At 44.4% G+C, this 15,327-nt stretch overlaps 1 protein-coding gene across 1 annotated transcript in view; it reads right to left on the reverse strand.

Annotated features, from left to right (window-relative positions):
- The window catches only part of LOC119438598 (low-density lipoprotein receptor-related protein 6), a 79,737-nt gene that overhangs the window by 33,041 nt on the left and 31,369 nt on the right, over positions 1-15,327 (reverse strand). Inside the window, exon 4 of the mRNA XM_049661083.1 lies at positions 124-325. Within this exon, the coding sequence (XP_049517040.1) occupies positions 124-325 (202 nt within the window). The remainder of the gene's footprint in view (positions 1-123; positions 326-15,327) is intronic.

Here is a 15,327-nt window from a genome sequence, read left to right on the forward strand (position 1 = left end):
CATCTTCATAGAAACACCCGGTATTTAAAATAATGTGTACAGTGCAAAAATGGCTAGTTAACTTTTCGCACACGTGAGCTAAAGCACCGTGCTAAAGAGGATGACGTGAGAAGCACCACTTACCCCACTCGTGGATCCAGCGCCAAGCCTCTAGGGCGGCGGACATCGCCCACAACCGATGCCCGCATGGAACCATCACACCTTGAAACCTCTATTTCTTGGTGCCTGCTCTCCACCCAGTAGAGATTGCACGCAATCCAGTCCACGGCCAGGCCCTCCACTGACTCCAGACCACCCGTCACGAGGGAGCGCACATCTTTCAATCCTGATCCACGAGAATTTGCACTCGTATAGCCAAACGCAAATGGGCAGACAAATCTGCCATTCACAACATGCACTTTTAAACAAGGCTTCCTCACACACGAACACAAAATATGTTCAGACGCCGTATAAACACAGCTTACCTCTTGCCCCCCACCCCCCCAAAGACACATACACCCCACACGCATGCATGCACAGAACCTTGACATGCAAAGTCCAGAAAAATGTTGCATGTCTTGGTTACGTTTTTCGAAGCATTTGCTCTCATTTATGCAAGACCTAGGCAACATATTTTTAATAATTATTCGTGGCAGCAACCCGTGGCGGTCACGGTAGACTATGCTACACAGCAAGCCGCTGCTATCTCGGAGGCCACGCGCAGCTGGCGCAGCTACGCGCAGTGCAAAGATGAAATTATTTTACGGCCTTTATGAGCTTGCAGGCATATATATTTTTCATTTGCTTACCCAAAAATGAGCAATTATGTATTACTGAGAATGCTCTCGCGATAACGAAATTAGCCAATAGCATTGGTGGGCCAGCTGCTTTCGATGACGCTGCACGACGACATTGCAGAAGTGAGAGCAAGCGATTTTTCACTACTTTCGAGTCTTGACAAAAGATTGTATATTTCCCTGCTGTACGCAGTGCAATAATATTTGGCTCACACGTTCACAGAAGCCTTGTTAACATAACTACAATGTTTCTTATACCTGTGTCACACGGGCATATTTGGAAGGCCTTCCAGTCAACGGCCTTCGAAACGCCACAACTCTATCGACTCAAAGGAGTTGTCGCGCTGCTACACGGCACATTTGAAAGGCCGTTGAGTGGTTCAGGCGTTTCTCGCAAAATTGTGTGGCGCTGCGGATCTTTATTTTCGTTTTCATGTCACCAAAAGTTAAACAACATTAAAACCACTTAAAAGCACTATAATTTGTTTTATGTTTGTTTATACGGCTAAATGGCGGCGATATGACGGCAGCCGGCAGCACATTGAGTAGAGGGAGAGTGTACTAGACAACATGGAGAAACGAATGAACACAAGCACGTCGCTGTTGTCGAGAGTATGTACAGTTTACACATGTCAAGTGGTAAAAATACTTTATTGAATAATCAATAACACTCATATATAGTGTTTTTAGAGCATTTTGGTTCGATTTGTTTTTTCTAACCATGAGTACGAGCACACTGTGAACGAGAGGGCATGTTCGCGCTGTTTCCGCTTCCGTAGCTCAAAGGCCATTGAGATTTCGATAGAGTTGTGGAGTGCTCCGTTGACTCGATAGACTATTGACTCGACGGCCTTCGAAACCGCTCGTGTAGCAGTTCGAACTTGACCTTTGAGTCAACTGACTATCGGTTGGAAGGCCTTCCAAACGCCCGTGTGACACGGGTATTACTTTGTTCAAAAAGTGTTTCAGGGCCCCCTTAAAAATGTAGCAATGGTTCCTAAAACAGCTTATATATATATATATATATATATATATATATATATGCTCCCCTCGGGGACCTCTTATTGTCTGATTTTATTATTTTCTTCCTCTAGAAAAATGTTCAAACTGCTGTTAGAAATACTTGTATATAAGGTAAGAATATACAAAATTATTCTGATACTATTTGCTGCCCTGGGTGAGACTTGACGTGGTTTAAATGAGTACTGACCCAAAAAATTCGGACCTTGTCTTTTTTTTTTGTTTTAATAAGTAGCTAATGACCCATTAACAACGGCAGAGAACTTTGTTTGCTTCAGTGCGCAACGGGTAATTATTTGGAGCCTCGGCCCAAGTTTCGATTTCAGAGAACAACAAGCGGGGTGTAACTTGATGGGCGGCTTCATAAACACAGCTGATCACATGATCGTAGAAAACTGACGCGCATGCCCAGCGCCCGAGATTCGTGCTGCTAGTTGTTTTGCGCTATGTGCGTACACACATGCCGCGCACGATGTCCTCATAGTCATCCTCATTTAATTTATTTCTGAAACTGCCTGAGAACAGCTCTACGCCTTAGTATTGGTGCACTTGGGTTACACAAGGAACAGACAACCTGAAAGAACAGTGGTACAACATGCAACAAAACATTAAATTAAATCAATAACAGAATTAAGACAAAGAGCAAATACAAGAGCTGAAAATATAAAGATCATAACGCAAGGTATGTTGCTGTTACAAACGTGTTATAGCGTCAGAGGTGCAAGCTGAATTCACGGAGAAAATGCTGGGATTAAGCTAGTTTGGGCGAGGCACGCAGAACGTTACAGCCGACAGTAATCATGAATAGAAGTGGTTGTGAATTAGTTCATACAAGAATAAGTAATCACAACATTTTTGCCTTATTTCTAGGGGTCTAATATTAAACATGCGCAGTACATGCTCATAGGCATTAACTACATGGTGTCCTAGAAATTGATCGTACAGGATACTGACACATGTACTTGTTTATCTTTCTCGGGTGACTGCGTTTCACCGGCTAACAACCATTACACATTATCGCTCAGCACAGGACGTGCCTGCATGTATCGGAAGTTTCCCGAATGTTACTGATAGTTCTATCCGTTGTCTCTTTTCACGGAACATTGTGTAATCTGACTGTATACGCAACGTGAATGGTGTAGTACTTTCTGGAAGACACGCGGGCAGCAGCGATTATGCTGGAACCTTCGACTAGCCATGTAGAAAAGCTGACACGCAAGACCCACTGATCACATTTTCGCCGATCGCCGACTGTGCTCGCCACTATCGTTGTGCTCTGAGTGTAACCTGTATTCTGGGCACAGGTTCGTGCAACAAAGAGTTAGTTTCGTGATTCACAGTTTTTGCTGTGTTTTTCAACATCACTACAAGGTGACAATTCTAATGAACCGTCTCTGAACACATTAAATTTTTGCCACATTGGTCAAATTAATAGAGTTCCATACAACAGAACTAAACTTATAACTTAGAGTGACCAAAAGAATACAAGAGAACAGTGCAGTTGACATTCGCAACTTTTCAGAGCGCAGCTCTGAAGCCCAACCCTCAAGGAGCGAACTTGCCCGACGATGTTCACGTGTCAAAAAATGTAGCGAGACGCGCCGCCGTGTTTTCGCCTCACGACCCCTCATGCGACGATCCAGCGGCGAATGCCGCCGAGCTGCTATCAATGTGACCAGCCGTGAAGCAGGAGATTACTGTTTTTTAAATGTAACGCACAGTAAAATTTAGCATGTTGCGACACTTAATAACGTCATAACTTAGTGTTTTATCATTTTTCTTGAGTTATTTCTTCTACATTTTACGCTTGGCTATTCACAACCTCCAGAAAGCGCCAACATTGTGTCCCTGCGGATAAAGTGGGTAGTGTCATTAGACAGTTTTAGTTTAACGTAAGCGTAATAGCAAGGTTAAGGGAAATAGCATTATCGTTCCGCAAACAAACTTTGCAGAGAGTTTTAGTATAGCGTGACAGCGTAGTTTACATGCGGGACGCTATTCCATTAAGCTTTGAATTTTGCATACATAAGGCACCTAAGTAATTCTATGTGTGTGTGCATCCGGAAAGTGCGAGAGGCAGCGCAATGGAAGCCAGGAGCGCATTGTATTTTTACTTCCCATGTCCGCCGATCTGCTACGAAACAGACAAGCAGTACAAGCTGTCTACCATAGCCTCCGAAATCTTCCCATCTCAGAGGCCATATGCCGTCGTCCCAGCTATCTCCCTACTTTACCGACAGGTGGCGCTCGCATCTCAAAGAATATTTCTCTCGTAAGGTTTAGGCACGTTCGAAACGAGAAGCGATCTCGAAAATTCCTCAAGATTAGCCATAACACTCTCTCGTCGAAGTTGCATGAGACTAATCAAAAGCCGTTTGAGCAGTCATTTGCTACAAACGAAGTGAATTCTACAAAAACAATGCCAAATTCAGTTCGAAGCGGGCGACCGGGACTGCCGCCATCAATCCCATGATGCAACGGCTGGAAGTGCTGCCTCCTGAATGGATCGGCCTTGTCGCCGCACGCTGAACGCTTCCAGCGGCGGGCGAAAATATCCATCCCCTCCAAGTCGGTGGCGCGCGTCCTGATTTTTGACGCCAGCCGCCGAGCAGCCACCGTCGGACGAAGTTCACCGCTTGGACACCGGAAATTCGTTCTACGGGGGTCGGGCTTTAGGCGCCGTTCCTGCGGCCAGCATCGGCATCCCTCGGCGTAACCGAGCGAATGATGAAAGAGCAAATGCAGAGCGCAGCCGAGAATGAAAGAATGCGATAGCAAAGAGAGCGCGAGGAGGAAAGCGGAGGAGGGTATGGTGAAACCATGAGAAGAAAAGCGTAGTGCCGCGCAAGATGGGCTCTGCGGCGACGATGGCTATGAGATGGCGTCAGAGTAGCATGCGTCTATTCACCTATGACGCCACCAACAGCAACGTTACTAGATTAGGTTCAGTTTTACAACTTCTGTGACTGCGTGGCACCCGCCACAGGTTCTCGCATCTCGTGACGCTGCTGTCGTACTTTGCTCATTTTTTTTTCATCGTGAAATGAAGTGCTGAGAGTGTGTATATATCGAGAGAAGGTGCCTTGGGTTCATTTGTACTATTTTAAAGGAAGTGCACTGATGGGCCTGCTGACCGCTACAACTGCTGATTAGTAGCACCTATTAATACTAATTAATTAACCGATTGGCTTGCTGACAGCTACAACCGTTGATTAGTAGCAATGATTGGTGCTAATTAACTACTTATTTGACTAATAAATTAAATATTAAGGGGCAGTTATTATATGTGGATGATGAAAGCATTGCAACCACCAAAGGTCGAGGATTTGACTCCCAGCAAAGGGGTTGAGTGCCTTAAATAACTCAATCCTAATTAACTTCGTTTTATTTGCACCTGAGGTAGTGGGTTCGAGTGCCTTATTTAACTCTATCTTTCTCTTAATTACATGTGCCTTAATTGGGTAGTGGGTACGACTACCCTCAATGGCCGTGCACGCGAGTGCGGTAATGAACTCTATCGTAATTAAACATGTGCCTTAATTCACTCTACCTTAATTAGTTGTGTCTTAACTTTGGCATAATTAACAACAAAAGTCGTGGGTTCGACTCCCACCAAAGGTCGTGGGTTCGAGTCCCTTAACTGGGCGTTAATTACCTTTGCCTTAATTAACACCAACAGTCGCGAGTTTGAGTGCCATAATTAACTATCTTAATTACCTGTGCCTTAATTACCTTCGTCATAATAAAGTTTTCCTTAATTAACTTTGCCTTAATGGCATCATTAACGGCCTCGATTGGCTCACTTGGGCTCCCTTGACTTTTTGGACTATCGTGTGGTCACGCCTACACCGCCTCATGAGCAATATAATTTGTTCGCATTAAATATTATTTAGTGCTAATCAGCAACAGCTGACTAGTACTTAATAAGTACTAATCAGCAACAGCTGATTAGTAGAGCGCAGTCTGCTAAACGCGAGGCTATACAAACATTAAAAAAGGCATCGGTGAAAACACTCGTTGCATTCGTAAGTTGCGAAGTCGGAAGACAAGAGCGCCTTCGCCAACGCAGAGCTGCACCCGCGTAGAGCTACCTGCGGCGCTCCCGCCCTCTGGCGGCAAACCAAGGCAGGGGGGCGCGCCCACGATATACAGCGCCTACGGAGAGTTCAAGAAATGAACCTAGTCTAGTAACGTTAAAAGCGCTGCATGAACGGAGGTCTGTCTGCAGCAGCTGCTGTGAATCGCATCCACGCGTCGCCCACGCGTCACCCACGCGTAACCCACGCGCTGCCTCTCACGATCTCAAGATTAGCGAGGCAGTCGTGCCACACATCTTTGCGTTTGCAATGTGCTGCACTAGACAAGATTGTACGCACCAGCAAACATATCGCGAAATGAAAACACGTATAGAGCTATGCTCAAATTTCGCATTAGAGAGTATCGTAATCGTCGGTGAATTTTTTGTCATTCTAGTAGATATGAAACCTAAAGTTCTGTAGGATGCATTAACAAAGCTTGAAACACGTTCGAAAGTTAGGCAGGAGTCAACCAACATTCCTAAGCAGCGCATACAACTCCACTCTTTTCAAAGGAATATTATCAAGTGAGCATTCGTATAAAGTGGACATTTTGCGACTAAAACATGACATGTTGAAATCGTCACTGAAACTATATTGCCAGTCACCAGAGCTAGGAGCATGCGCTGTATTCAAGAAACCCGAGGAACACTGTTCAGCAAATGCATTGGCGATATTGTAGCAGTTTCCAAGAATTCCACGAGAAGGATGATTTATGACATTAATCTCAGCCAGCTAAGAACTGCAATCTTTTACATAGGTCCAGAAATGTTTGGGATCACATTTTAGGCGTTCTTCGACAAACTTAATGTATGCATCACTGTCTCTATACTAGGCATGGCCGATCACTTTCAGAGCTAGCTATCTACAAACCAAACACCTTTCCCACGTGGCAACTGTGTCTAACCGGCTGCTTTGCTTTCCTCTGCTGCTGATGGGCGACATAAGTCTATGCGTTGGAAGCAGCTGGCAACTTCGCATAATTTTTTTTCTTAAAAACGAAGCTAATGATAGTACTGCTAAGTGTTGTATTGAACCATCCGTACAATAAAATGCGATCTTTCTGCAAAGTTCCAATCCAGTAAGAACAGAGCAGAGGTAAGTCCAAAAAATGCACGAGCACTTCACGGACAGCGTTCCGCCACGAGCTACAGCTGAGGAAGACTATAGCAGCGAAGCCTGCGTAGCGGCACAATACGGTAGTCCCGGAACGTGAAAAAGAACAAGCAGCACGGTCTGCTTGATGCATCGTTGGCAAAAGCACGCGACGCAAATGTTTTGGCTTCAAATGAGCAGAAAACAACCCACGTTGATGTAGAAAACCGTGCCGTGCTGCAGGGTGCTGCACGGTGCGGTTGATTGCCCGCACGAACTTAAAATTCAATATAAACGTGTTTAAAGCTACACGCACTATTAATATTTTGAAGATATGTGCGTGTTCAGAGAAATCGCCCTTAAAATTTATTTTGACTTCAAAATTGTGTGTCGGTACTTAAAGAAAGCTGAAATGAGCATCTGGAACAAAACAATGATGCCCCCCCCCCCCCGCATGCTTTCACACTGAAAAAAACTCAGACTTGGCAGCTGAACCGTCTCGCATTGTATGGTGGTCTGTAAACTAGTCAGCATTGCAGAGATGGCATTATTCATTTACGCCTGAACAATTTAATGCAGCCGCACGAGTTCCTTGGAGTACGTGATCACTTTCGTTCCAAGCAGCACGCGTAAAGTGCTCTTTTTCGAGTCAGATATGGCAACATGCCGACGCATTTTTGCTGATGATGTCCAAATGACTATTTCTGGCGCATAAAGGTCCCGTTTGGATTTACGAGCTAAGGGCCACTACAATGTAGAGATGCCACTTCCCGATGCCAATGCCTTTCGGCACTTTTCGCGTTCGTGACATATAGATATTGTGGTTAAGAAAAGGAAGAGGCGCTTGCTATTTGTTCGTGAGTGCTCAAGCAATACGGCGCATCAATGTGTACCTCCTCCCCCGCTGAGGAGGACATCGTGGCACCCTAGGCCACTCGTGAAAGCGAAAAGTGCCAAAAACCATTAGCATAGAAAAAGGCATCGCTACCAAATAGCGGTTCAGATCCAGTATGTCAGGAAATCAAGCTAGAAGAGGTAAAAAATATATAAAAACAATTTCATATGAAACGCCACTTTCTGTAAAAACTTTACTTGGAAATATCTTGATGCTTTTGTTTAAATTCTCGCGCAGGGAGTGGCGTGCGCTGTCACATAGGCTCCCTCAATGTTTCACGCCATGCACAGGCTTTTTTTTTTTTTCTAATTTCGCATCTTTTGGATTTAGCGATGCGGGCTTGCATGGCTATTGCATAAATGCAGGTGCCAAAGCCGCCCGTCAGCAAAACCAATATGTTAATACCAACTTTGACATCATCTCATCTATTTGAGGGTAAAGTATGGGCGACAGTTTGTCGTCATTATCGACATCGGACGCTTGCTCTGTCATTCCCAGGAGTGCGATCATTTATAAGTTACAAGGGTTTGGAAAGCGAACCGTTCGCTTGCCGTCGCGTGATCAGTCATAATCGCGTTTTAATGATGAAAGCGCAATTCTGACCACTCACACGAAGAAACGGAGAGCGATCAATTTGCTTTCCGAACCGTTCTAAGATCGCATCCAGGCCTAACAAAAGACACCGCTTTTGCCACAAAATTGCTTTCATTTCTATGCCAGATAGAGTCCCACTACACTAAAAGTCTCACCGAGCAGAGAGAGAGAGAGAGAATCATAGAGGACGTGACCGTATAGCTGCTTTGCGTGCGTATATAATGTTTATTGACAAACTTATCCCTACCCTTCAGATGCATCATGTCGCATAGCAAAAAATTGCTTATAAAAGCGAGAGCACGCCATTTTTCCCTATATGCTTTTCTCGTGATGTCTAGCGGGCTTGAGACGCTATGTGACACTGTACCGCCATCAGCATCGTCCCCAGGTCATAACGGAACAAGTGTTTCTTCTATTGTCGGCATCTCCTTGCTGCTGTCATCATACACACGCTCGCGTCACACAATTGCTCGCCTTACATAAACATGTTGGTCCATCTGGTGACGCTTTTGCAGAACCTTAAACGATGCTGCATAGTCAACGAATAACATTGATTGCCACAGTGCGAGGGATCGTAATTTTTGTTTGACAGCCGCATATAGTCCGTACACAAACACATACAGAAAAAAGAGCGACCATTATAGCGGCCAAATTGTATGGCGTCAACTTCCATATCCAAGAAAGAAAGCTTTTTTTTTCAGACATCTTATTTGATGCCTGGAAAAATACCTATCGGTTATAGCTGACGTAGCCGAACACGATATACTTGAAATATCGAAATGTTTATAGTATGGCCGGGTGATCCCCTGCAGTGCGTAGAGTAAAAGGGAAAATTTCCAAGATGTGTGACAATGTAACTTCGAAGCATGATGCATGGGACTAGTTCCTAATTTTCTATAGTTACGTTACAGTACGAAAGGAGGACAAAGGACAAGATTACAGCGCTTGTCCTCGTAGGTTGTAATCTTGTCCTGCGTCCTACTTCCGGGCTGAAATCCTAGTACCAGTGTGATGATATCACAACTGAGATGTAGGTGACTATAGTTCTTTTTTTTTATGCTACAATACCTCACCTTCAGCAAACGACACAACAAGACAGTGTGAAAACACGAGAGAGGAAGTAGACAAAACAAGCGTTGAACCTGAGAACACAGATATACAACACCACAGCAGAGGTATACACCGTTCGACAGAAGCTCCAAACAGACCCAGTCAAGCTACAATAACCAGGAAAACATGAAACCGCACGCGCAACTTAAAAGCAGCTGCCCACCATTCTTTGAAGCCTCATGCAATACCTGCGCCAGTTCTCGGGCGGCATGCGTTCGGGCGACGAACGAGCTGCGTCGTGGGCTACAAGATAATAAGCCTTTTCGAAGAAATGCAAAGCCCCCATCTTCATTATCGCTATGATCTATATCGCGGTGATACTACACATGAAAGGAACTGGTAGCTGCGGATGCGATTTATTCGTTCCAAGATGCAAAAATAAATAAGTAAATAAATAAAATTCTGTGGTTTTACATATGTAAAACCACAGAATTTAATTGCATATATATATGCAATAACCACAACCTTTAGTTTACGAGACACTAAAGGAACTAAAAAAAAAAAAAAAGAAGAGAATCGGACAATAATGTTTCAGTGGATACCTGCAGCCACTGATATATCCCTGGAATGTTGCAGCAGACAAGGCAGCTGGACAAGTGCATGTTAACGTCACATCTGGTCTCCCTCTGACACATTGCGAATTGCGACACATACTAAGACAGATCTCAGGCCATGGTTGCAGATTGACATGGTTTGATCAGAACTCGGAATCTTAGATTTATTTCACATGGACCCTTCGCTTTAATATAAAATGCCGTAAACATTGGATACAACCAGAGCCTTTGAAACGCTCATTCCCCGTCAGCGGCTCGGTACCGCATATACAGAACACTTTCTACAAAACATTTCAAGAGCTGACAATCCGGAATGCACTTGTGGCCACGCGGGTGAGGATATACAGCATCTTCTGCTAGAATGTCCGCGACCTGACACACAAGAGACAACGTTTAGCCCTGATTTAATGAAATTGGACCGCAGGCCCTTCAGCCTCAGGAAGCGTTACGGGCCCTACGAGGATTACCGGCCCTCCAAAGATTTCTAGAAGCGAGCAATATTCTCGGCAACTATTGAGTAGTGTTCAGGCAGCATAGATTTAGAGGTGCTTCCATGAAAAATTTTGCTTTTGAGATACGAGCACATATGCGTCTCGAAAGGTTCACAAGAGTGGACGTTTTTGATGCCGAAACTTGCAAAAACATTAAAAAAAAAAAAGAAAAACACGCCCATTACCGCTTTTTGGATGTGATGCATGACCCCGAACGCGTGGCTCCTTGGCATGACCTCCGAGATGTGCCGAATATCGAAGGCGACGTGCCGGTACTTACGTCATATCTGCTAACCACCAGGTGCACGCGTCATCTGCTTAGGTGCTAAGTATGCTAATAAGAAAAATAGACAATTACTAGCCCTGCAGCTTTGCTTTCTTCTATGGTACATATTACTCACTTATTACCAATTTAGCCAAAGTGGAATTTTATTGCGGTTGGCCTTTAAATGGCAACTGCGGCGATTTTTCAAAGTCAACAGATCTCAATGAAATTTGCCGACTCAGTAAATTTCATTGGGGTTTCATTAGGAATGAATTTCATATCAGTGAGCGCGTTCTTCTGCATACTTCTGTCATATCTCGAAAAAATCAGGCTTGAGATATACGTAGATTTTTTTACAAACGACCTTCTCAGCTACTGGCCACATTGTGTTATGATGTAAAAGGTGGTACACAAAGATCGTGCTGGGAAATAATGGCAGACGACAGGGCCTAGGAGTGGGCTTAGTGTTTGGCGTGAAAAGTTGCTCTCCCGAAAAGTTACGTTCTGTGTGGACGGGCAAGAGATGGGTGGCAAGTGGTGTTGTGCTATTGGCTGCACGAACTTTAGCCCTTGGAATGGAATTGAGCATTGTGCCAGCACTTTCATCAACGCGATCTTAGCCACGAAAACACAGGCAGGGTGGACTCTGCCCTCGCCGCAGATGGTTTTCAAGATACAGCAGCGCGGGCGGACGGCCACAGCGCAGAATAGTCACAGCACAGCGTTGTGCATGACTGGAAGACTGCATACTTCCTTCCCGCTTATCACCCTTGCGTGCACGAGCCGCGATTGCCAGCTTACCGTCGCATACTTTCACTCGCACATACTGCGTACGGCGCGTGGCAATTTTATTGCCAGTGGACTTTATACGGAACCTCACGGCGGCGACGGCAGAAATGCGCCTGAAGTGTCCATATAATTGATATCTTAATAAAATGACAGTCTGGAGCAGCATGCAGCAGCATTTCTCCTTTGGAGCAGTTTGGAGCAACATTTCCATTACTGTGACTCATTATTTAGCTTCCGAGGTGCACTCTTTCTTTCATATCCCAAATGGGCAGCAGGCATAAACTGCCTCGTTCTGCTGCCAACGGTGTCAAGCAGCACGTTTAAAATCAGTGGTTAGGGCTACCCTTGGTCTTCATTTGGCAGTGCCATACACGTATCTACCTGAGGGGGGGGGGGTGCCTTGCCCCCCCCCCCCCACACACACACTTTTGAAAGCGGGCACTTTCGACAGCACACTAGGAAGTCCAACAAAACTACAGCTCAAGTTAAATTTTCTTACTAGAGTGGCCACGTAAGTGATGCTTTTCTTTATTACGTATCCCCTGCTTGAGCAACGAGGGTGGTTTTTTTGTGCCTCCTCGTGACGCGCTGTAGCGGGCGACGTGCGGGATTTGCCATACACCCTCTCACATAGCGGAGAAGGCCTGGCACTGGACAGTTCCCGTCCTATCCAACTGCCGCTTGCGCTACTTGCACCATGCCCAGTTTTCTGGGATTGCCTAAGTATATCTGAAAACGCAATCGGCTTACCATATTTAACCTGCAGGCTAGGGAATGGAGAGGTCCGGATAGAGTATTATAATCAGCCATGCCCAACGATTGGTGTGCCTTTTACGGCATGAAATCGTTGGATTATCAAATGCACGAACTATTGAATCTCCGTCCAGAGATAGTCTACATAGTGTTGCAGTCTCAGTATCTTATCACCATAAAAAATCTAATCAAACCATTTACAGGTCTAACTGTCAAATTATCAATCTCATCGCAGATATTTTCATGAAAATGACCTTGGTCGAACGTGCAGAGCCATTTCAATTCCAATAGAACACTGAACTGAAGATTTTCTAAAGGCATGCATCACTTCTGATTTTGTCGATTTCGTTTTCAGGCCGTTTCTAAGTAAGAGCTACACTATTACTCGTTTTTCAGCAGGAGCAAGAACAGCAAATTTCATATTTTGAAGAAATGAAAGCCTCTTTATGGTGACGTGTACCAAAATTTTGAACTGTGTAGGTTGCTTATGTGCTCGAAAAACAGTTACTGAATACTCGCCTTCTCCAAATTTTTATGCTTTATACATGGCATTTAGTTGTTTACCGCTGGTATCCTCGGATAAACTATACGTGGCATGGTGCTTATATTTATTCGAAGTATGAAGCATTGTTACGAGTGACGAGCGACATATGATTATTCTGTGTAGGCTCATTACAGCCTTTGTAAAAGTTTACTCATTTATGTGTTCCAGGGTGTCATACTGTCGCTAGTCGAAATGTTTCCCAGACTCCTAAAGCAACTGCACGAGATGAGGACTTGAAATTCCGTCACAATAGGCAGAATTTTAAGTGCAGTGCTTTGCGAAAGTTTACTTTTCTGCTTAGATGCAAGTGTTGCAGATAGTTACTAAGCTCTTGCCATGTGTCTGCATGCATCAGGTGAGATCCGTACTTTGTTCTAGCCGTGGAGTTCGCAAGGCGGATCCACTTGGAACGAATTCTCAGGATGACAAAAGTTTCGATATAATTATTCCCGAACTTTGTGGGTAATGGACTGGTGTTTCAGTTACTTTTGTGCTTCAATGCATAAAACGACGTTTTGGAGGTGGGGGGCCGCTATGCTCCGAGTTTGTCGAATGTAATGCCTGCATCAAGGGGTGTCGTATAGTACTCCTGCTACGCATGCCACTTTAGGGTTGCAATGCGTGCGAAGCTTATATTTTGCTAAGCTATTTGTGAAAGCTAGTATACTAGTTACTAGTATACTAGCTTTCACAAATAGCTTAGCAAAATAACTAGTATATGCACTATCTTGCAACACGCATTAAAGTGGACCAACTGGGAACTGTGTTAACGAGAAGGTGAATGAGCATAAAGGCAACCTTCGAAAAAAAAAACTTGGAACCCCTCCCCTACCGGGAACAGGGGTGCATGCGAAGCTTGTTCAACCCTAGAGGAGGCGTTCGCGAGTTTTCTGAGCGTTTCAGACACATGAAAGAGACATGGTTGTTGGTGGATGAGAAACGATGGATTCGCCCGGTGAGCACGGGCACGTTCACAGGCCCGCTCCCACTGCCGTTCCTTCAACCAGGGATGGAAGCGGCCAAGGAAGTTTTGGAGCAGCTCTGGGAGCAACAAATTTGGCACATTGAAGCAGGTTTGGAGCATGAGTTGTCCTTTTTACAGCAGTGAATATGCATTTGGGAGCAGCATGGTAAAGCTCAGAATGAGTGAAATACAGGCATATGAAGGTGTCACTAATTTGACTTTGCAGAACACTATTAGGTTATGGCAGATCAGTTCTGCAGAAGCCCGCTAGGCGAGCAATATTTATGACGGGAAAAAATTGTCATCCACCTGACTGTATAGCATGAAGCTACAACGAAAATCTATATAGGTGTCTCAGAAACCACCTTTAAATTACATACGGGAAGTGCCAACTAAATATGGCCTAGAAAAGAATAACTGAGGGCTTTCCCTGAACAATGTCCACTCTATGTTGATAGACTTGTGTTATTGCTAGTCGAGTTTCTTTTTCATTGTGAACAAGCAACTAATATTTAATTTTAATGAACTAACATTTATTACCCTACTTATTTGATAAGGTGCCAATGCAAAAGGTTGTGGAGAAATGACCAATAAGAGCATATATATGGCGACCTAGGTCTTGTGTGATCCTTTTTTTCCGAAAAAAAGAAAAAAGAAACAATAGAAAGCGAGCAAACTTTTTTTTTTTTTTAACTCCACGTGACAACATGTTTCCGCACCAGTAATATAAGGGGTCTCATATGTAAATGTCGTCATCAGTGCATTGTGTATATTACGAACGTGCTAACCTGGGGCACGGTCTTGTAACGGTTCGGAAAGCGAACTGTTATAAGATCGCGCTACTTCGCGTTTGATAGGAACCGAAGATGCACGCCATAAACTGCTGACGCCACGAGAAAAAAGCGCGGCCGGCTGCCCGTTCCCAGTATTTGACGAGGTTTGCGTAAAGATTGGTGCAATCTTTGGTGCGCAGAAGCGCTGTCACGGTCACTGCGTTTTTTTTTTTTTTTTTTCATTTTATTTAGTGACCCTCTTGTTTCTTGTGCAGCCCTTCCAGTTCACCTCCTGAGATGGCCGGGGACAAAATTCAAAATAAATCAGAAAAAAAATTGAAAAACAATAGTACAATTCATTAGTTTCATTATAGATGATATCAAAGCATAAGTTCAGTTACAAGTTGATTTACTGAAGTGTCTGTAATGATTAGAATGAATTAGAAATCACTGATTACCGCACACCAAAGCACAGAATTGTAGACTTTAGAGACCCGCCACGTCAGCACGACATTGGCGAAATTCCTGGAAACCCGGAAGTAGAAAGTGGGAGTAATGACGTCACTAATGACGTCACACACATGAAGGTGGCATGATATTTAACCAGCTAATTGATAGAAAACAGTTG

This window comes from Dermacentor silvarum, chromosome 1, assembly GCF_013339745.2.
Source record: "Dermacentor silvarum isolate Dsil-2018 chromosome 1, BIME_Dsil_1.4, whole genome shotgun sequence".
In the NCBI taxonomy this organism is placed as follows: domain Eukaryota; kingdom Metazoa; phylum Arthropoda; class Arachnida; order Ixodida; family Ixodidae; genus Dermacentor; species Dermacentor silvarum.